We start from the raw sequence: 24,144 nt of genomic DNA, 5'->3' as shown, positions 1-24,144 counted from the left end.
TGTCTTTTAATTGTGACAATTTACTTATTCTTTGCCTAGTTTTTTTTTGTTGTTTTTCTTAGTTCATCTGAGGCAAAAATCCTTTATTTTATCTCCATGTTAATCATGTTTAAGTATGTAAAATAATAATAAATATATTATTTATAATTAAAAACATATTGGATTTTGCTTCTTCTAATTCATTCTATTTTATCATATTTTAGATGAGTCTATTCCATCCATCGTCATGAGTTTTGATTATTAATTGTATTTTTATCTCCATTCTGTCCTCTTGTCCTTTTCCCTCTTTTTACTGATCTTTTTCTTTTTCTTCTTTTTAAAAGGAAGCACTTATTAATCTCTTCCTATGTGTCAGATATTATCCTAATCATTTGGGCAACAACAAAAAGCAAAACTATGATCACTGAACTCAAAAGAGTTCACATTCTAAAGGGAAAACACGCAACAAGGATACAGTGTTGAAACAGGTTTGTGATTGGTGATGGTGATCTTAAGTTAGACCAATGAGCTTCTTCAGTGTCACTACCTATTTTCTCTTCCCTTCATATAGGTCCCAACAATTGGTTTTTACTTTTCCCACTGTCCCTCTTAAACCCCTTCTCCATTCTCCTGATTTCTCACCTGTTTCTCTCTTGAGTTTAAATAACCCTTTTCCTACAGATTCATTGTTTTTGTATAAGCATGTCTGTTCAACCTATCATTGATTAGAATGAGGTGCATGCAGTGCCTTCTACTCCATCCTCCTCTACTTTTTCCCTTACAATATGAGAACTCTGTTTCCTCCTTTCCTTTGCTTTTTATGATCATCAAACCAGAATTGATTCACTTCCATATCTTTCATCTCATCTCATCTCATTTCCTCTCCTATCATCAATCTGATATCTGTCTTCAATCCTTGAAAACACTAAAGTTTTGAAGGGATACTTCATTCTTCTTTACTTCTTAAAACAAAAGTCCTTTGTTACAATAGAGTTCCTTTCACTCATTTATTCATATATTTTTACCTTTCTGGGTTCACTTGACTCCTTTGTTTGAAGTTCTAAATTTTCTACTCAGTGCTGGTCTTTTCATCAGAATTATGTTGAAAATCTATTCCATTGCATATCAGTTTTCCCTATCAGATTAAACTAAGTTTTGAAGAGCAAAGGTATGAAACTAATATCTTTTGTCTTTTGGAAGACTGTATTCTTATTTTTCATCTCCCAAAAAAGTGGTAACTACAAAAATTTATTCATATTGATTATGGTTTATTGTATTTGAACTTCTTTCTGGCTGTTTACAATAGTTTTCTTTGACAAAAAAATGTTCTGGATTTTGGCTATGATGTTCCCAGGATTCTTCATTTTGGGAATTGCTTCAGAAGCTGTTCATGGATTCTGTCTTTTTTACTATGTCTTTTGATTTAAGTCTAGATAATTTTCACTTAAAACTTCTTGAAATATTGAATCCAGACTTTTTTTTAAAAAAGCATAAATTTCATTTACTCTGATAATTCTTAGATTATCTGTCCCGTCCAGCGGGACTCAGTTATTCGGGGGATTGAGGGAGACCCAGCCTGAAAGAGAAACGGGCGAGAAAGAGGAGGGAGACCGAGCAAATTTTGTCACGGCTCAACTTTATTCATGCAAAGGGTCTTGTTTTTATGCTATACTGCTACGTGAGACCATTATCTCTGTGTCAAAGTTCACATGGTCCTTGTAGTTAATGTTCATCCTAGGACCCCTCGGGTCATTGTGCTCTGTGGTTAATGTCCTTCCTGGGACCCCTGGAATCATTGTGCTCTAAAAGCATTCTTCTTCAAACAGGTGTGTTTAACTAAGAGTGCAATTGCCTTTGGGGAGGGGAGAAGACTCCCTGAACAAAGATTGTTAAAGGAGGGGATGTTGGTTCCTGACAATTATCTACATTTTATTCAAAAAGCATTTATTAATCTCTTCCTATTTCTCAAGTATGATCCTAAGCATTTGGGCTACAACAAAAAACAAAAATGTGAAGAGACCTTAAAGAGTTCACATTATAAAAGGAGCAACAACATGCAACAAATTGTACATACAAAATATGTGCAATTAAATATATGTTGTAAATTAAATTTGTTATAAATTTTAAAAAAACAATCAAAATAAATTCTTTTGTTTGACATATTCAGAAAGATATCTCATTTTGCATTCTTCAGTCTATCAATTCTTTGTCAAGAGAAGATAATAATAGCAATTGAAATTAGGGAGAGGGAGAAGATGATAAAGGTAGGATTTGGATGAAGGAAGTCATAATGTAATGATGAGAAGGAAGAGCATTATAACATGGAGATAGCCAGAGAAAAAGTACAGAGTTGGGGGATAATATGTCACATTCAAGTAACAGTAAAAATACCCAAATCACTGTATTGTAGATATTTTGAAGAGTCATAACATAAGAATATCCAAACAATAAGGAATCAATGAAATCTATTAAGTGAGAGTATAGGGTGACATGGTTAGACTGAACTTAAGAAAATTGCTGTTGTAATGTGAACATAATGAATTGCAATGAGGAAAGACATAAAGGCAGAGAGAACCGAGTAGGAGGCTATTTTGAATCTAAGACATGATTGAAAGAGGCCCTGTACTGGCTTAGTCACTTTTTAAGTTACGAAAAGGAGGAATATTAAGAAATATTTTGAAGTCAAATAGCAAGATTGGGCAACAGATTGGATATGCTAAATGAATGAGTAAGAGGGGAGATAAGGAGGACAAAGACATTAACCTCGGTAACTGAAACAGTGGTGGGTATCCTTGACAGCAGCAGGATATTTTGCAAAGGGAGAATGATTAGAAAGTTAATAATGGGTTTGTTTTGAATACATTTTCTAGGACAATTGTTTTTAACAAGAGATACTATGGTGTTTTTTTTTTCCTATTTTAAAAATCTGATTTTCTCCTAATGTTTTTTGTAATTATGGAATTATTCGTTTCTGTTTGGTCCATTCTAATTTTCTCTTCAATAAATTTTACTCTACTTTTTTCTAAGCTACAAATTCTCCTTCCAAATCTTTCTTCCATAGTTTTCATTTCATTTATAGTTTTTTGCTTGATTTCTTTTTAGTAGTCCTTGTGGCTAAGTCATTTTATTCTCTGAGACCCTTCTTGGAATAGTGATAGACTTATTCCCTTCTGGAATTTTCTCTTGGATCATTCTTTATAAAAAGGGAAAATATTTTTTTAAAAAATAATATCAAAGGAACTTTATATTATTATGGTCATTTAAAATGTTTTATTTTTTTTCAATTGAAAAAAATCAACTTCCCCCCCTTCCCTCTATCTCCCCCATTAAAAAATAAATAAAAAAGACAAACCCCTGTACCAAATGTGTGTAGTTAAATAAAACAAATTCTCTCATTCACTATATCCTACGTGTGTGTGTGTGTGTGTGTGTGTGTGTGTCTCATTCTGCATACAAGATCTTCTCACTACACTGTTGGGAAATAAGCAGAATGAAGGATAGCAGTCATGATCTCAGACAAAGCAAAAGCAAAAAAAAATTAATTAATACTTTTACAATTTTACATTCACATTTATTTAATGAAAATGCAAAAAAAATCTGTCTCTAATAAGTATTAATTAGGATTATTTTTTGCTTTTGCTTTGTCTGAGATCATGACTGTTACCCATTTTGTTTTTGTTGTGTTTTTTCTTTACTTCAACTGTAGTGTACAAGATATTGCTTCAACCTCTTATTTTAACTCATATATAGCTTTCAATTTTAGGTATGTTTCTTGTACTTAATATATTGTTGAGTTCTTGCTTCTAATCCATTCTTCTACCCACTTCTGTTTTAGGGATGATTTTATAACATTCACATCTAGGAAGTCTATTTTGCCCTGTTTTTAAGCTATCAAGGCAGTTTCCTTTTTAATTTCTTGAAAATGTGATCATGGCTTTCAGGTGGTTCAATAATTTTTAAATTATCTCTCCTCAGTCTATTGTTTAGGTCAGTTTTTTTTCCAATAATTTAATTGACATTTTCTTCTATTTTTTTCATTCTTGTGACTGTATGTCTCATGGGATCATTAGCATTCATTTGCTGAGTTTTAATTTTTAAGGAATTGTTTTCTTCAGTGAGGTTCCACACCTTTTTTTGCTATTTATCCAAATTTTGTTTAAGGTATAATTTTTTGCGCCTCTTTTACTAAACTTTAATCCTCTTTCATAATTTTCTTGCATCACTCTTATAAATTTTCCCAATTTTTCCTCTACCACTCTTATTTGGTTTTACAAATTATTTTTTGCTCTTTCTTTGGTTCTTCCATAAATTTATGTTAAGCTTGTGACCAATTAGCATTTTTCTTTGAGGCTTTGCTTATAAATGTTTTGACTTCATTGTCTTCTGAATTTCTTGAGCTTTCAACATAGTAGTTTTTTAAAGTCAAGTTCTTTTTTTTTTTTTTGATTGGTTGATGATTTTTCTACCTATTTTTTTTTTTTTACTTTGAATTTTATGTTTATTTTGGGCTCTGCCTACCTGCTATGGTGGAGCACTGTTGTAAGCTTTGTGCTTTTTTTTTTTTTTTTTTTTGCTGCTGTTTTCTACAGAGTTCTACAAAGGTAGAACTGTTACTCTGAATACTGATTGAAACATACATTGTGTGTGTGTTTGTGCATGTATATATACACACACATTTATTTGTATAATTTTATTTTTCTTGATAATATTGTTTTGCAGGGATTTATATGTGTAATTGATGAATGGTAAGAGGATGACAGAAAAGAAAATTTGGAGAACTCAGTTTTTAAAAAATGAATGTTAAAAGTATAATTATTGAAAACAAAGATTTTTCCCACTTTTCTCTTCTAATGTACTAGTTTTGATTATGCAAAAACTTTAATTGTTTATAATCCAAATTGTCTGTTTTACCTTCCATTATCTCTTGTTTGGTCATCAATTATCTCTCTGTTCTATGACCTAAAAAAAAAAAAAAAGATAACTTCTTATGTGATCCTCTAATTTATTTATGATGTTACCCTTTATGTCTGTTTGTATTCATTTGTAGCTTATCTTGTTGTATGATATGTGATAATGATCTATACCTAATTTCTGCCAGGCTCTTTTATAGTTTTCCTAATATTTTTGTCATATAGTAGATTTTTATTCCACTGGATAGTATCTTTGGATTTATCAAATGCAAACTTCTGTATATTATATTTGTAATCTGTTCCAATTCTCAACCTCTCTATTTTTTAGCCAGTATTAAATAATTTTGATCATTTTCATTTTTTTAATATTAGGTTGGGATCTGATACTATCAGGTCCTCTTCCTTCCCTCTTTTAATCATGATTTTCCTTGAAATGTTTGACCTTTTCTTCCAACAAATTTTAATATTAAAAATATTATGGCATTAAAGATATTAAATTCATTTATCTTTTTCTCCCCAGAATAGGTTTTGTTTTCATTCTTAATACAGATGATGTAATTGATGGACATAATGATGCTGGAGTTGCCCTTTGGCGAGTTATCAATTACATTATCGAAGAATATAACATCACACAAGCTTTTGCTGCCATAGTAAAGGTGAGTATTTGTAGAAAGAGATAATTTATTTTAGATAATTTATTTTATTTTCCCCTAAATTCCTTATCATGTAAATTTAAGGGAAGGGAATTACCATGATTTGTGGTCCAATTTTTTTGTTTAAATAAGGAAAGAATAGTTTTTAATGCTTGTATACTATTATGTATAGAATGATTTCTCTTAATAGTTTTATATCTTTTTGTTATAAACTTATTTTGCGTTTTATAGTGGATATCAGATATTAATTTGTAGCTCCACTGAGGCCCTATCATATGTCTCAGTATGGTATGTATGATATTCTTGTAAATGAATAATTCTTGATTCCCAAAAGTGATACAAGTAGAATGCAATCTGTGGCGGATCCTTAACTATGGTAATGAGGTACTGAACATATTGGTCACCAAATGACACTATAAAATAAAATTTTTGTATTTTAGAAAATATAAAATTACATTACTTTTGCAGAAGTTATTCTCTAAGCCATATGGCTATACAATCAGCCATTGATTGTTAGAAGCAAAATTTGAAATTAATTAAAAATTAAGAGAAAAAAATGAGGAAAGTGTAACATGTAATTGACATAATTCTAAACATCCCCATCAAATGAGTGGTCAAAGTCAAAAAAAGAAAAATGAATGAAGGAACCAACATCAATATTAAGTCTAACAGAAGTATATTAACTTTCAATTGCTATACTAATATTCAAATATCATAGAAATCTCCTTGGTTGATATAAATTTGTGCTCTCTTTGCCAATTGGAATGATATAGCAGCCAAAAGTAATACTAGTAACACCTTAAAGTCTTATAGAGGGAAGGATGGCAGAAAATTGTAAATACTATTGCTTCTTATAACAAAAAGAAGCAATAGAAGCTAAAACAAAATTAAAGAAAGATTACTAACAAGTCACCCTTAGGCTCTCAATTTTGATTTCATCCTTGACTTGTCACTCTCACTTGGTACTGTTATTTTATCTTCATGACATTTCTTACATATATTCTCTTTTCTCTACTCAAAGATAAAACCCTACTGCAAGCTCTCATTACTTCATGCCTAAACTACTACAGTAATCTTCTAGTTGTTCTCTTCCCCATTTTAGTCTGTCCTCTACTGAGGTACCAAAGTGATTTTTTCTCAAGTTTTCTCAAGTTCTCAAGTCAAGAGTTTCACCATGTCATCCAATAAATTCTATAGTCTCTCTCTACTACCTATAGGATCAAATATAAAATCTTCTATTTTTTTTTAAACCCTTCATATCCTGGTCCCTCCTCTTCCCCTTTTCAGGCTTCTTACTTTATTCCTTCTTTTCTCTACCCTAAAATTAATTTTAATTACTTTAATTAATTAACTTTAATTTAGTTGCCTTTAATTGCCATGCTTCTCTGATTAGTAAAGAGATCACATTTTCTTGTGCTTTTGCATTATCTTTTGCATTATCTAGTTGTTTTGACCTTGTTATGGCACCATTGCTTAAATTTGTCTAAGAAATATGAAGGATGTGTTTTACTTTTGTTGATTTCCCTATTTTTTTTGAAGACAAGAGTTTGTTTACTAGTTCAAATAACAGTTATAATCTTGCATAATATTGTAATATCATTTTTATATCTAATTGCATGTAATTTTGAACTTTGTTTTCTCAAAGATATAAAAAAACTTATTTTCATTTGACTAAAACATATAATTAGATCTCTGCTTACTGTTTTCATTGCCTTCTAATTCTCTTATTGTCAAAAAGTTTATGCTGTATTGGCATGAGTTTTTGAAGTCTTACATTTCTTGATTCTTAATATTTTCCATCTAATTGTTTGCACTTCATTCTTTTCTTGCCAAATAGATTTTAGTTAATTTTTTTTTTTAAATAGAGAGATGAGGAAGTTTCTAAAGGCATGAAATGTTACATGCACTTTCAGATGTGATAACTATAATAGTTATCTAAATGTTACTAAATAATAGTAACATTATTTAACTGTATTACTTTTCTTAACTAAGACCTCTCACAAAGTGGGAGTATTATGAAAATGTTTATAAAATGAAAACAAAACACATCTATAACTTTAAAAAAACTAACAAACATTAATGGTAAGAGAAAAATAAAGTTTAAATGTTAGTATTTGCCTTTTAATCAGAAATTACAATACTTCATTTCTAAAATTTTAAATGTTCTTGAGTGAATAAGATTTACTTTTCAAGAATACATATGAAATAGAACAAAGTGTTACTTTATTTGATAGTTATAGTTATGGTGTAGTTATAGACTGGTTGAACATAATGAGCAAATGAATGAAATGAATGTATTTATTCACTACAAACATATTATGTACTATTATTACATTACAAAAAATATGTGCCAAACAATGTGCTAATCCCTGGGGATAAAAATGAAAAATCTAGACAGTTTCTGGTCTCAGGGATCTCACACTCTATTGAGAGACAACTTAAAAAGAAGGTCTATTAAATGTTCCAAGCATATAGCCTTAGGATGGATGGCAAGACCCAGGGTTCTTTATATTAATTAAATAATTAATATGACACTGTCAGAGGATCATCAGATCTAGGAGCAGGGCAGATAGTAAAATCTGGGAGATTCACAAGGCAATGATATGGCAAATAATAATGACTGGTTTTCCTTCATAGTAGCAGAAAGAACAGAGTTATTGATTTCCGTAGAATTTAGACCCCATAAACAAGAAAGCATCCAAAGTAAGAGGGGGAAATGCCCTTGGAAATATCATTCTTACTGCCTAACCATCCTGAGTAGATTTGGGGACCTTCAGAACTAATTGAGGAAATGAGAAAGGAAGGCAGAGCTAGTTCCTTTACCAACTGTAGAGACCTAAATTGCTCTGGGATTACTTGGGACTGAAAGCCCAAAAGCCCCTTTTTTAAAAAAGCCCTTTATTTGGTAGCAATGTGATATAGTACAAATGGCACAGGATTATGAAATCAGGAAGCCTAAGTTTTAGTCCTTGCTTTTTCATTAATTTACTATATGAAATTATGGACTGAACATTTAACTTCTGTAAGCTTGAGTTTCCTCATCTATAGAATACAGAAGTGATACAAGAAACAGCTAGTGAATAGGCCTCTGGATTTGTGATCAAGAGACCCAAGTTCAAATTCTGCATCAAACATTTACTGATTGCTTAACCTCTCAGCCTCAGCTTCCTAATCTGTAAAATGGGGGAGAATAACAATAGCATGTATTTTATGGCATTGTTGTGGCAATGAATATATTTAAAGTTCTTTGCAAACCTTAAAAGTATAAGATGATGATCCTTATTCATAAAGTACATTCTACTTTATAATTTTATTGTATGTTTTTTCTTTCTATTGTAAATGAGACATTGCTTATCTTTTCTATTTTCTTTTTTTTAATCTTTTCTATTTTCTAGATAACATGTGGTATTCTTCATGAAATTATATATTGCTGATAGATCATTTTTATGTATTTTAATACCAATACAAGACATATTTGTGCTCTTTAAACATTTTAATCAAGATCTAAAGCAGTGTAAAAAGTAAACTATACTAAAACTATATATATTAAAAAAAACTAAAATATATATATATTCTTATTTTCACAGATGTACCATAATGTGAAAGAAGGAAACTTATTAACTGTGGATATCATTAAAAATGTTGTGCAAAATACATTTCCTGATGCTAATCTTCAGGATATCCTGGGAGTTCAGTCTGAATATGACATAAACAGAAAGGTATTGTGAAAAGGGGGGAAAGCTGTAAAGATAAAATTTAAGCAATTTTTATAACTCTTTATTCTTATCATAAAATATAAAGAACACAATATTGCATTTTGAAAGTAGGAGTTCTATCTTCTATAACAGAAGGCAGGAATAGTGAATGGCCTGCAGAAAAGTATTCAGTCATTATTAGCTACCTTCAGAGGAGAATAGCATTTGGTTCTAGAAGGATGGTTCCTGGAATTCTTGAAAGGAGTACAATTATCTTTACAGTTGTTGAGACCTTAAAAATCAAATTTTCTCAGTGAATGGAATGAAAAGGTTTCCAAAGGTCAAGAGTAAGAGACGGGATGTGATTTGTAAGAATATATCCAGGAATCGATTTCTAATTACTTTTTTGGAGGATGGAGGTAAGGCAATTGGAGTTAAGTGACTTGTCAAGCGTCACACAGCTAGGAAGTGTTACAGGTTTGAGGCCAGATTTGAACTCGGGTCCTGCTGACTCCAGGGCCAGTGCTCTATCCACTGCACCACCTAGCTGTCCCTATAACTATATTTTTAAATAAGTTGTTGCATATTTAAAATTAATACAAATTGGTTTTAAAGAAAATATTAGTCCTCATTTTCCTCTTTTTGCTTGCATGGTTATTGGTTTTTTCTAGTCAAATTCAGTCTGGTTCTTCAGAAAAGAATTGTCTTCTTTATATAACTCATGAGAGACAATCTCTTCACATTTACTGCCTGACAAATCCTTACCATAAACTAGCACCTGGCCTTTTATACATAAGAATACAGCATCCAAGCAAAAGTGTAAGAGGTGATAGATCTCTCTGGGCTTACCTAGCCTAGTACTTACACAATAAAATCCTCTTCAATTTGGTAGAACCTGCCAGAGTTTGTACTCTAGTGGTTTAGACTTTGAGGACTATGGATTACATGTAGGTCACTAGAGTAAAGCTTTAGTAATAATATTTCTCATTTTTATATTTCTAGTTTTTATATCTCATGTATATGTCAGTGAATCAATCAATAATATTTAAAGCACATATGTGGTTCAGTGGAAAGAGTGCTGGATATTGAAACAGGAAAACTTGAGTTCAAATCTGCAATCAAACACTAACTAATTGAATAATACTAAGCATGTCATTTTCTGTGCTTCAGTTTCTTCATCTGTATAATGGGGATAATAATCGCACATACTGCCATGCTGGGCTTGGTCACCATAATAAGGACAAACAAGGGTGGAGGGCTGCTAGTTAGCTTCCTATGATGAAGCTACTTAGAGCCTACAATTCACAGCTCTGATGTGCAGTTTGCAGATCTTATAATCACTACCTCTACAGAATTATATCAAATACAGATTATTACTGATTAGACTAGCATGTGAATCGTTTCTCACAGTTGTTTGATCTTCTAATTGGAAGATTCTTGAGTACAGGGACCTTGCCTTATACTGTTTTAATTTCCCTACTTGATCAAATATGATTCTAAACATATTATAGCAATTCAGCAAATGTATGCTAAATTGGATTGAACTCAGCTGAAGGTGTTAACCCAATAATTCTTATGTATGTTTCTCATACAATAAGAAAACAATTGTCATGTAGCAAAAAAAATTTCATTGGTAGAGTGTTAGGTCTGTCAGAACCTTTCTCTTGGGCAGACACTGAATGAAGATAGATAGTGAACTGGGCCATAAATTGAATTAGAGGAAAAGAATGAGTTGTATTACATTTAAGAAATTACTGTGATTTTAATAATTCTAAGTTTTTCCCTAACAGAAGCTTATCCTTTTAGTAACACTAATCTTCTACTAATAGTCTTCTCTCTGAGATAAGTGGAACACTACAATCTCTGAAGAGTAAAAGTTGACTGTAACCTAAAAGAAAATGGAGTGGCTTGTGGTAAACAGCTAACATAGTCCATTGGTATCTATACAATCAATAGATTAGTGAATAATTACTAAGTACCTGCTGTGTGCCAAGTATTCTGTTAGGCACTGGGGATGTCAAATGCTTTGTTTGAAGAAGCTTCCAATCTTTTTTTGTCACAAAATATATTGTTTTAATTTTTAATACACATTTCTTTATGAGTCATGTTGGGAGAGAAAAATCGGAACAAAAAGGAAAAACTACAGAAGAGGAAAAAAACATGAAGAAATGTACATAGTATGTTTGATTTACATTCAATCTCCATAGTTCTTTTTCTGGATATAGATGGGGTTTTCTATCCAAACTTTATTGGGATTGCCTTGGATCACTGAACCACTGAGAAGAACATATCATTGCATATTCTTTCTGTTATTGTGCAGGTACAATGTATTCCTGGTTCTGCTTGTTTTGCTCAGCATCAATTTATGTAAATCTTTCCAGGCCTTTCTATAATCAGCTTATTTATCATAGAACAATAATATTCATTACCTTCACATACCACAAATTATTCACCATTCCCCAATTGATGGGCATTTACTCATTTTCCAATTCTTTGCTACTACAAAAAGAAGCTTCTATTGTACCGGAGAAACATGTACACATGTAATTATATATAACAGAAATATAAGATTATCTGGAGGGGATGGGGAAAAATAAGTCCCTGGCAACTTAGGGGATCAGAAAGGTCTCATAATATGTTTCAACTACAATGTCAAGAAATCTAGAAAAAGACTCTTGGGTAACCTCTATAGAAGATTTTTAGTAAATATGGGTAAGAGTTATATGGTATGAGTGAGCCTAGATAATTTCTGGCTTATATCATTGGTGATTCACATTGATGAGATAAAAATATACATAGAATTATTTAAAAATTAATCATAGTGTGGTGACCCTGGGTTCTTGTCATGCTAGAAAACCTGGTAACATTCTCTGTGTTTGTAATCCCAGAGTAAGATAACTAAATGTGGAGAGGTTTCTCACCAGAAGTCTGTCCACTAATAAACATATAATTTTTGGTCACAAAAAACTCATGAAACTATCTACTAAGGTATACTAGTGTTCTGATCTGCATTGGTAGAAGGAGAATCTTCAGCTAAAATAATAGATCTTTTGAAGTATAGAAGTCATTTATGAATTCTCATGATAAAAAGTTAAATAAATTATTACTTTTATTGTTTGCAAATTATAGGATACTAAGAGAAATTTACCTTCAGTTATTTTCCTTTAGAGAAATTTAAGATTTATAATTATAGTATTTTTGCATCATATTTCTAGCAATGTTAAGATAAAGTTAATGTGTCTTTCTGTAGTATACTATAAAACATATTGTCATTAAATTATACTGGTTTTATGAAATTAACTTATTTAAAGTGCTTAGTTTTTCCTTTCTAGGTTAAAATGTTCTTGTGATTCTAAAATTAAATCTAGAAACGAGTATAAATCCAGTAACTAAAGCAGATTTGCTGAAAATTTAACGTATGTAATGGGAGCACTTAAAACTGTGCTATTTTTAATTTATTTGAGTAGTTGCATCCAAAAAAATTTTAAGTTGTCTTTACAACATTCTAATAATTCTACATTCACAGCTGTGTAGCTTAAAACAGGGATTGGCAACTCTTGGCACTTGTGCTAGAAATTAGCACATGAAAACACTTTTTCCCCTCTTGAGACTGCCTTTGATAGAAATCTCAAAATCACATTTGCCATCATCAGGAAGAACTGTGAGATTTTATTTATTCCTGATATAGTCAGAATCTTGAGCCATAACTTATTAAGTCATTGAAACTGGACACAGGTCCAGAAAAGAGGTCAAGGCTTGTTTAGCATTGTGCAGTGGTAACTCAATGTCTTTCCATTCATCTCCACTTTTATATACTTGACCTGATTCTCACAAATAATTCCAACCAAGCTTCTAACATGGTAATTCTATGTTTACTTTGTCAATTTATGCACAAATAGGTCCTAATTTCTACTGCAAATTAACCTTGCAAATATTTTCCCCTTGTTGTTCTTATATTTACAATAACCTTTAGTATATAAGTACACATATTCTTAGACCATAAGTCACATTTTTGCTTTTATTAGCTTTCTTAATTTATTTTTTAAAAGCCTCACTTTCTATTTTCCCCTCAATAGTATTTTTTTTCCAATTATACGTATAGATATTTTTCAGCATTCATTTTTCTAAGATTTTGAGTTCTGAATTTTTTCTCCCTTCTCTCCCTTCCCTCTCATTTCCCCAAGACAGCAAGTAATAATGATGTTATATATGTACATTTTTCATATTTATCATATTATAAAAGAAAAATCAGAACAAAAGGGAAAAAACCATGAGAAAGAAAAAAACAGAAGAAATAAAAAGGTGAAAATAATATGCTTCAATCTATAATGAGTTTCCATACTTCTCTCTCCAGAGGTAGATGGCATTTTCCATCACAACTCTATTAGAATTGTGTTAGAATATCATATTGCTGAGAAGAGCTAAGTCTATCATAGTTATCATCACATAATATTACTGTTACTGTGAAATTATTTTCCTAGCTCTCTTGACTTGACTTAGCATTAGTTCATATAAGTCCTTCCAGGCTTTTCTGAAATCAGCCTGCTCATCATTTCTTATAAAACAATAATATTACATTTCATTCACAAACCATAACTTATTTAGCCATTCCCCAACTGATGGGCGTCCACTCAATTTCCAGTTCCTTGTGACAACAAAGGAGCTACTGCAAACATTTTTGTACATGTTGTTTTCCTTCTGTTATGATTTTTGGAATCTAGGCCTAATAGAGACATTGATGGATCAAAAGATATGCACAGTTTGAAAGTGCTTTGGGCATACTTCCAAATTGCTCTCTAGAGGTATTGGATACATTCACAATTCCACCAACAATGTATTAGTGTCCTAGTTTTCCCACATCCCCTCCAACATTCATCATAATCTTTTCCTGTCATCTTAGCCACTCTGATAGGTGTGAGGTTGTATCTAGGAGTTGTTTTAATTTGCATTTCTCTAATCAATAGTGATTTAGATCTTTTTTTTTTATGTGAGCACAAATGGCTTTAATTTCTTCACGTATAAATTTGACCATTTATCAATTGAGTAATGCCTTACATTGTTATAAATTTGTCTCAGTTCTCATATATTTTAGAAATGAGGCCTTATCAGAAACGCTGGCTATAAAAACTATTTCCTGGCTTTCTGCATCCCTTCTAAACAGAGGCTGCATTACTTTTATTTGTGCACTAACTTAACTTAACTTAACTTGTGCACTAACTCAATTTAATGTAATTCAAATTATCCAGTTTGCATTTCATAGTGTTCTTTAGTTCTTCTTTGGCCATAAATTCCTCCCTTCTCCAAAGATCTGATAGGTAGACTATTCCTTGATCTCCTAATTTGCTTGTAATATTGTAATCATTAATCCATTTCAATCTTATCTTGGTATATATACAGGGTATGAGATATTGACCTATACCTAGTTTTTACCATTTTATTTTCTAATTTTCCCACTAAATAATGAGCTCTTTTCACAAAAGCTGTAGTTTGGAGGTTTTACCAACAGTAGATTATTATAATCATGGACAGTTATGTCTTGTGTACCTAACCTATTGCATTAATCTGTCACTCTTTCTTAGCCAGTACCAAATGGTTTTGATGACTGCCACTTTGTGATGTAGTTTTAGGCATGATATGGCGAGGCTGTCTTCCTTTGCATTTTTTTTTCATTAACTTTCTTGATATTCTTGACTTTTTGTCCTGCCAGATGAATTTTGTTATCATTTTTTCAAACCCTATAAAATAATTTTTGGTACTTTGATTGGTATGTTACTTATTAGATTTATTTAGATAAGATTGTAATTTTTATTATATTTGCTCAGCCTTCCTATAAATAATTGATATTTTCCCAGTTGTTTAAATCTGACTTTATTTATGTGAAAAGTGTTTTGTAATTGTATTTGTATAGTTCCTGAATTTGTCTTGGCAGGTAATTTCCCAAATATTTTTTTTTATATTATCTCCTATTTTTTTAAATGAAATTTCTCTTTCTGTTTCTTGCTACTGGGCTTTGTTGGTAATATATAGAAATTCCAATGATTTAGAGTTTGCAACTTTATTTGGTGTTAGTTGTTCCAAGCTGTTTTTTAGTTGATTCTCTAGGATTCTCTAACTATATCATCATATCATCTTCAAAGAATGATTGTTTTGTTTCCTCGTTGCCTACTCTAATTCCTTAAATGTCTTTTTCTTTTATTGCTAAAACTAACATCTAGAACAATATTGAATAATAATGGGCATCCTTGTTTTACAAAACCATGATGTTATTGGAAATACTTCTAGCTTATCCCTATTACATATAATGTTTGATGATGGTTTTAGATAAATGAAAAGCTTCATTTTCACATACTGGAGGCTAATGTTAATGAAGTTTTTATTTTTCAATTTCTTGTTAATCTTCTGTTTGAGGCCAAAACACAGAACTTCCTTGTGGCTGCCAATGAATGGAATGCTTGGCATTCAAGGCCTTCCAAAATTTGTTATCAGAGAGTTATATCCTTTTCTCACTTTACTTTTTGCCATTTATATTGCACTTTAAATAGATTACACTTTTCCTTATCCCTTAAATATACCCTGTTCTTTTCAGGATCCTTTTTTATTGACATAGTTCTGTTTTTTTTTAAATAAATTTGTTTATTTAAAAGTTAAATATGGAATAGAAAAAGAAAAAAATGCCATGTACACAGCAGAACATGAGAGGATTCAAAATAAAAAGTAGTAAATTCTTATTTCAAAAAAGTCTTTATAATAAATACTACACATTGTGTTCAGAGCCATGCTGACATAGTTCTTTATACCTAAATGTCTGTCTTCCTTATTGTTTCAAGCTTCATTTTTTATCATCTTTTAACTGCCAAATACCACTTCTTCCATAAAGCTTTATACCCTGCCAGTCAGGAAAGCTTCTCTTCTACCCTTATTCCTCATAGAGTAAAATATTTTATATTTCTTTAATGTATTTATCATTTAAGATTATGTTTTATATGTGTGTATACATATATGTATATATTTCTCCTTTTCAATTCAACAAATATTTATGAAGTATCTGATAAAAAGATGGAAAAATGACAGTACTTGGCCTAAAGAAATTTATAGTTTAATAAGCTAGATAAAACTATGCAGGTAAGTTTGATGAAATTTAGTTTAAAAAAAAAAAAAACTACTTTTATCTCTTTTTTTTCCCCAGAAGCCATAACTTCTCTAATCATTTCCTTTCACCTCTTATTCCCTAGCCTCTGTCTCTGAGGTCTGGGTTCTTTTTTTAAAAATTTATTTTATACACTTTTTCTACATCACTATCATTTCCCAAAGTATCCCTTCACACAAACACACTCCCCAAAATGTTCTCCTTATTTGAAAAAAGTGTAATGAAGAAGAAAAAATGGCTTCCATGCTGAGCAATAGGAAAGAAAACTTATCTTCAGTTGTCTGAAGTTATAGTTAATCCCTGTACTCTTCAGAGTGTTTTAGTTTAACCAATCAACAAATATGTATTACTTGTGTAGAATGTAAATTTCCTGAGGGAAGGAACCCTTTTGCTTGTTATAAATTTAGTACAGTGAATGGAATGGAGTAGGCTTTGGGCATCCAAGTAGTAAATGAAAGAGTCCCTGCCCTCTAGGAGTTTACCTAGGGAAGAGAAAGTTTGGGTGGGAAGAATAAGGAAACGCCTGTCAAGTACAGGCATTTCAGCTAAGCTGGGAGAGGAGTTGAGAGAGTCACAAGAGGGGGAGGGAGGATAGAGGATATGTGAGGAATAAAGAGAGGAAATAAGAGTGTTATATATGGAAAACTGCAGGAAAAGCATTTTTTCTAGGAACTTTGTATGAAGGGAAAGAAATCTGCCCAGGACAATAGACAGGAACCAGACTTTACAACTTTACAGTGTCTTTTAGTGCCACACCAAAAAAAAAAAAAAAATTGTATTTTTATACATTTTTATTGTACATGGGCCATGAGGAGCCATTAAATCTCTTAAATAGGAGAGATGCATAGTCAATCCAATGACACTAGTTTTCTGGCTGTTTTGCAAATAAGACACTCAGTCTCTCAGTTCTGAGCATTTCTTTGTCCATCCCTCATGCCTGTAATGTTCTCACTCTTCCACTCCCCCTCCTTCTCCAGTCAGTGACTATTGACCTCCCTGGTTTCCTTTAAGTCTCAACTAAAATCCCACCTCCTACAAGAAGCCTTCCTTAAGAACTCTTAATTCCAGTGCCTTTCAATTTTTTTTTCCCTATTTATCATGTATACTGCTCACTTTTTATATATTTAGTTGCACGTTGTCTCCCCTATTAAATTGTGAGCTGCTTGGTGACTAACTGTCCTTTGCCCTTTTGTTTAAATCCCCAGTGTTTGGCATAGTGCCAGACACCTAGTAGGTACTTAATGAAGTTTTTAAATTGAAATTAAAATCAGGCACATTCTAAGTTATCTCTGAGTCAATGATTCATTAAAAAAGAATTATGCTGTTTATCTCCAAATAATTGAAAGTTTTAAAGGATGTCATTAGCTTTAATGAACTAATATTTGTAAAGCAATTCAAGTCATTTTAAGATAGCTGCCAGCATATAAAGCAACATGCTAAGATTTAAGGAATATAGCCGGTTCATTGTTGTCCTTCACACCTAATTGGGATCAGTGACTTTGACTGTGTCTGATCTGAACAAAACAAGTTTAGGAGGCTATACCGGAGGTCAAGCTATATGAACATTTGAAGGGGAGATGGGTCTAAATTTACGCATCTCATATTTCTTTTGAACTACTGCAATCCTGCTTTGTTCCTGGAGCACCACGCCTTCTCTGAGGTGGACATGCATCCGTATCTCCCGCAAACCCATCCAGAGTTCTTCAGAGAGACCCTAAGAGTGAGCTTAGATCCCTTGTTCTGCCCTCCGTGGGAGCATTCACCTTGCATGAGTTTTCTGTAAAATAGACAGTTACTTTTGACACTCAGAACAATGTGGCCTCCTGGCAGGCGCTGCACTCTGCAATAATGTACAAGCTTGGCAGTTCGGCTCAACAAAGGACCTCAGGTTCAGGACCTCTGTCTTGCCCTGTGATCTTCACAGTCTTTCCAAGACCATTTAAATGGAAATGACTCAATTCCTAGGCACGGACTGTTGAGGTTTTGCAGTCATACGCAGCAAGATCAGCACCGTGGCTCAGCAGGCCTTCGTTTGGGTGGGAAGCCCAACACCTCTTCCCTCAGTGCCCAGTGCTGCTTCATTCCACTGGCCACGGCAAAAGCCCCAGGGCACCGTCTGTCCTCCAGAACTTGTGTAAGCTCACGGGCACAGGGCGCTGTGAATTTCTCCAGGCCCTGTTCTTCCACAAACTCTCACAACCGCAGGCATCAAAAACGATCGCACACTATTCCTTCCCCTCCTGGCATTTCTCCTGGAATTGTCCGGCATCAAAGACCACATCCCCGGCTCCTTGACTCTTTCTGAAGCCACATTGGTTCTCAGACAGATGACCATCTTCCAGGCAAAGATTCAGTCTCCTAAGGACTCTGGCAGTGATTGAGAGAGAGCCCCGCTATTATTTCCACACAATATAGAGTTCCAAAGAATGCCATTAGCCTTAATTAGCTAGCATTTATAAAGCAGTTCAAGTCCTTTTAAAATAGATGTATATAAAATAAAAATATAGCATATAAAATAACATAAGATTTCAGGAATATAGCTAAGAATAAGTGAAACAGTGCCTTGCAGTGAGAAATATGGGTCGCAAAACCAATTTACTCTGACTTATAGGAAAATTGGGACCACACTCAGCCAAACAATTGTGCAAAAAAAGTAAACATAAAAGAGATTGGCAACAGCAGGACTAATAAGAGGAACACATGACAGCTGAGCAGCAGAAAGTAGAAACTATAACTATTAAGAAAATAGCCTAAAAAATTATCAAAGTGTGACTGAGGCTACTTTAATGCAAGAGTAATGTCTTACATTAGTATAGGCCTTCTGTATTTTAATTATTCCTTCAGATGCCTCTAGATTATAATATAGTATGATTAATGTTCATGATGATCTTATATTATCTAAATAAAATGAAATTATTATTGAATTATCTATGAACCAAAAAAAATTTTTAGAAAATAAGTTTAGCATTTTGATTTAAGAAAAATAAAGTGAGTAAAAACTTGCCTAATAATTTTTAAATTAATAAATGTCATATATAGTTTAATGTTTAATTTAAATATCATATAGTTTAATATTTAATTTAAATATCACATACAATTTAATGAATTGATATTGATATGAGATATTGAGTTAGTACATCAGTAGACACAACTAGAACAAACAATCCAGAAAAACAATAACTTGAACATTTAGAGAGAACACCTATATTGATGAAATCACCAATCTTTTGAAAAATTTTTTTTGGAATTTTGGAAGATTCATATTTTTAAAATGTTTTTATGTGACTGTGCTGTGTTTGAAATTCATATTTAAAGAATGTTTTATGTGACTATGCTGTAGTTATGAAATGTCATTATGTAGTGTTTTTTAATATGTGTACATGTTTTTTAAACTTTGTAAAATTTAGATTTATTTAGATTTTAAAATGTGGAAAAATATCAGTCAAAATGATCAGATTCTAAATAATCTTTATAACTTCCAAAAATGAACTGAATTACATTAAATTCTTAGTGTTTTCTGTTTCTTATTAGTACCTGTTTCCAAGTAGTTAACCATATTCTATTTAATTTCCTTATAATCTTGAATAGGCAGGAATTACTTTTTATAAAAAGACTGGACTTGGTCCTTTGCCTCAAGCATTATTTAATGGTGAGCCCTTTACCACAGAAGAAATGGATTCCAAAGAATTAGATAAAATCATTCTCCAAAGGATCATGAACACAGCTGGATTCTTACAAAGGGCAGTTTTTATGGTATGTTTAGACTTTCTGAAGAAATAAGATGAAAATGGTTTGTTTTGTTAATAATAAATTTAATAGCATTATTTCATAAATATTTAAAGTTAATATTTATCTTTAATGATTCAATCTTAATTTAAAAGTTAATATATTTTATTGATTTAACTCTTAAGATTTTCTGAGCTATATAATTATAATAAATATTAATTTAATGAAGAAGGAAGAATTCTTATATTTTATTGAAAACTCTAAAATCATAAAGATGATACACCTTCATTAATTTATTTTTATCAAATAATCTTGAAATGTTTATGCTAAGCAATGGCATAAATTATATGTATTACAATATTTAGGTTTCAACTCTAGAAAATTTCTTAACTATATATTTTGAAGTTATTTAAATAAAGAAAAAATTTTACAGGGCTTGTTAAATGATGAGATGGATGTGATAAATTTTCTCATGGATCAGGATAATATCGTACCTCGTATGAATCCTCTAGTTTTGGGAAACAAAAGGCAATACCTTAATTTAATATCTACCTCAGGTAAAACCATCTGTTAATTTCTTTTCCATTAGCACTTATTGCCTATGCTTTTAATCTTTTTTTTAACAAATTTTAATATAACATTAAATTTTTCAGTGACTGTTGATATTGAAGATTTCACTACTTTCTCTTTCTTGGATTCACAAGACAAGAGTGCCATAATTGCAGAGAACATGTATTATTTATCCAGAAAAGGTAATATGTTTGTGTTCACGTTTATAATAGCATAGCAAAAAATTGTAACTTTTCTAAAAGTCACTTGTTGTAGTACAATTTTATTCTGACTATTTTGACTAGAAAGTCTTGACTTTATTGAAAATTTTAAGTGTTAACTCAGGGCAATGAAAGCTCTGGAGTTTTTCTATAACAGTGCTGCAACAGTATAAATAAAAGGAACAAAAAATTGTAGAAATGAACTCTATAATTATAATAATGAAGCATGGGTCCCAAAGAGACAAGAAAATGAATCTTTCTCATTTTGTTGCAAAGATGAGAAGAACTTTGGTTTGGAAATATATTATATATAGTGCCAGATTGTTGATGTTTTGATTAGTTTTGCTGAACTGCTTTTATTTCTCTTTGTTTCAAGGTTTTCCTCTCTAGGTAGGAAAGGAAAATAGATAGATAGAGAAGAGAGAGAGAGAGAAACAAAGGAAAGAAGGAAGAAAAAAAGAAATGAAAATGATATAAAAACAAAAATTATCAACTTTTTAAAAAATAAAACTATAATGAAGGGATGGAGTCTAAAAAATACAGGAATAAAGAATGTTAAGGAAAGCATTTGAGGTGAAATCAGTGCATGCAAACATAAAAGCTCTTTTGTCTTGGGAAGTTACTGTAGCCCATCTTGACAGAAATGAAATAGGTGATAAATTCAGGAAAAAGCTCACAAGCTTGATACAAAGCATGGTGTTAAAAATAATGGGAGACTTCAGTTATCAAGCCATTTGTTATTATTTTCTTTGTGCCAGAAAGAATTGAGTAGTTAATTTTTGTTTATTTTGTCTTGATAATAATTTCATCTTTCAAAAAGTGGAAAAACCTTTAATAAATAAGTTATTTACAGGTTCTGGTTATCAATCATGATAAACTGGTATCTTGAGCAACTATGGGAACCTTGTAGAAAACTGCAGAGAAGTGGAGAAGTGGAATGATAGAGAAGAAGGAGGAAATCTGGGTATAACCTGACATGAAACCTAAATTTGGGGAGAGCAGTTTTAAAAGAATCCATACAAAGAAAAACTAGTATTCTGTGGCCTAATATCATTCTAGCAGAGAAGTCATCCCAGGATGGATGGCAAGTTCTGAGAACACAAGAGAAACAAATCCAATAAGCCCAGAAATGGGTTGTTAATTATCTAAAAGATTGACATGGATATATAGGAAACTCCATCAATGAGTGAAAAGCATTCATCAGCTAATTCAGATTTCAGAAACTTACATAGAGAAAATGGTAACAAAAGCAGTTAATAGAGAATGAAAATAAAAAATACATCTATAAGCAGTTCATTCAGGGCATTCAGGGTCAAAATAGAAGACATCATAAATAAGAAAGAAGTCAGGAAGACAAACTCAGAATGAGCTTAGGCTCGTGAAAGGTTAAGCATGACAAATAGGGAGGATTTCAGGTATGTCGGTAACAAAGAGGAAAAATAAAAGAAGGACTGGAACGATCACTAGTTTATTCTTTATGTTACTGGATGTACAATTAGATTTTCCATGTCAGATTCCTCCTTTTTTCCCCAACTCCTCAAAAACCCCATAATAATGATGTTCCTTCCTATGTAAGTCAATTTTAGAATAATATTAGTCTGATCCAATTAGTACTGATGTTTATTATCTTATAAATGGCAACAAAGTCATTCTGCTCCCTAAAATGCTATATATAACATGAATTGGAATAGATAAATTTCTAAGACCCTTCTTACCTTCAAATTTTAGGCTTTATATTCTTCCAAAAAATGCTTTTTAATAAATGGTTTAACCATTATTTATAGCTTATGTGAATGGAATGGCTATCAAAACAGAAAACAGAAAAATCTGTTTCTTTGGGGGTGGGATGTAGTGATGGGATTAGAACAATACAATATCCCTCTAAAAGGTATTTGTTATAGTCACAATAAATTATGCCAATGATTAAAACTGGACCGAAAGACCATGGTGGTTTTTTTTTTTCCCACCCTTCATTTACTTTGACTCTTTTAAAGGAGGTTATGCTGGATATGTTCTAAAATATATTTAAAGTAAATTAATAATTGTCTAGCATTACTAAGCTTATGGGATCTCAGAATAGAAGAAAATAGAAAATCATAAATCCAGGAAATTATTTTTAAAAGACTTGATTAATACTGCTTATGCTAAGCACAATTCCCACAAGAGAACTTAAAAAACAATTGCACAATTGAGAAAATTTTTGTTCTTCCCTATCCAGCATTAAACTGTGTTCATTTCTTGGGTTCTAATTTCCACTTGCTGTATTCCTTTTAGATATTATGCCAGTATTGGCAAAATTTTATTGAGCCATACATTCTACTTTCAAAAATAAATCATAATAATGCTATAGCAAAAATATGTTCAAAAATAAAAATATTTAAAAGCAAATTGAATATTGTTTTACTATATGTGATTATTAAGAAGTTTTGGTTTTATGTTCTGTCATGTAGGCATGCAGGCAATATCTGAACTTTTGCTAAGAATGCTAGTGGAAGGCAATGTAGTTTGACAACACTAGAATTAAGTCAGAAGATCAATATGAAATTTTCCTTCATTGCTAAAATTATATCACTGATAATATGCTTAGTAATTAAGTCCTTTTTAGTATCTAGGTTTATTGCATCATAAATTTTGTGAAATGAATAACTGCTATAGAAATTATAAAGCATATGTAAAAAAAATGGTAAGGCAAAAATCACTTGGTTTTAGACTTGGGTGTCTTTAAAATTTTATTATCTGGAAAATATTTGACTTTACTTCAAAAGTATTCTTATTATGTAACTTTCAGATAAAGATGTAATTTCTGCAGTCACCATCTGGATTATTGCTGATTTTGATAAGCCATCAGGGAGAAAACTACTTTTAAATGCTTTGAAGCACATGGTGAGTTTCTAGATGTTCATAGTATAAAAATTTTAGCTTTTATCAATGAATACAAAATATATATGCTTTGTTCTATTTTATTTTTTAGCATTTTATTCTGCATATTTAATTGGTAAAACTTAGTTTTCGGAAAACTAAAGTAATGAAACCATCATGGTATCATCCAAAATAGATCAAGTCAAACTAAGCTCATTTCCTTTTTTTTTAAACATGAAAATCACAATGGTGGATTGAGAGAATGCTACAAACATAATATGCCTAGATTTCAACAAAACATTATTTTAAAAAAGATGTGTTCTTATGAAGATGATGATACAATACAGGCTAGATTAGGGTAGTTTTAGATAGTATTCTTAGGTGGATTTGAAACTGGTGGACTGG

General features: G+C 31.5%; 1 protein-coding gene across 5 annotated transcripts in view; it reads left to right on the top strand.

Moving 5' to 3' along the window:
• The window catches only part of UGGT2 (UDP-glucose glycoprotein glucosyltransferase 2), a 191,672-nt gene that overhangs the window by 79,194 nt on the left and 88,334 nt on the right, over positions 1-24,144 (top strand). For all 5 annotated transcript variants that reach the window (XM_031958563.1, XM_031958562.1, XM_031958564.1 and 2 more), the window contains 6 exons: positions 5,410-5,545; positions 9,130-9,261; positions 19,973-20,137; positions 20,544-20,667; positions 20,764-20,862; positions 23,669-23,763. In XM_031958563.1, coding sequence (XP_031814423.1) covers positions 5,410-5,545; positions 9,130-9,261; positions 19,973-20,137; positions 20,544-20,667; positions 20,764-20,862; positions 23,669-23,763 — 751 coding nt within the window. The remainder of the gene's footprint in view (positions 1-5,409; positions 5,546-9,129; positions 9,262-19,972; positions 20,138-20,543; positions 20,668-20,763; positions 20,863-23,668; positions 23,764-24,144) is intronic.

This window comes from Sarcophilus harrisii, chromosome 3 (genome assembly GCF_902635505.1).
Source record: "Sarcophilus harrisii chromosome 3, mSarHar1.11, whole genome shotgun sequence".
Classification (NCBI taxonomy): Eukaryota; Metazoa; Chordata; class Mammalia; order Dasyuromorphia; family Dasyuridae; genus Sarcophilus; species Sarcophilus harrisii.
Note: the sequence above shows the minus strand (reverse complement) of the source record. Positions and strands in the feature narration are given on the sequence as shown.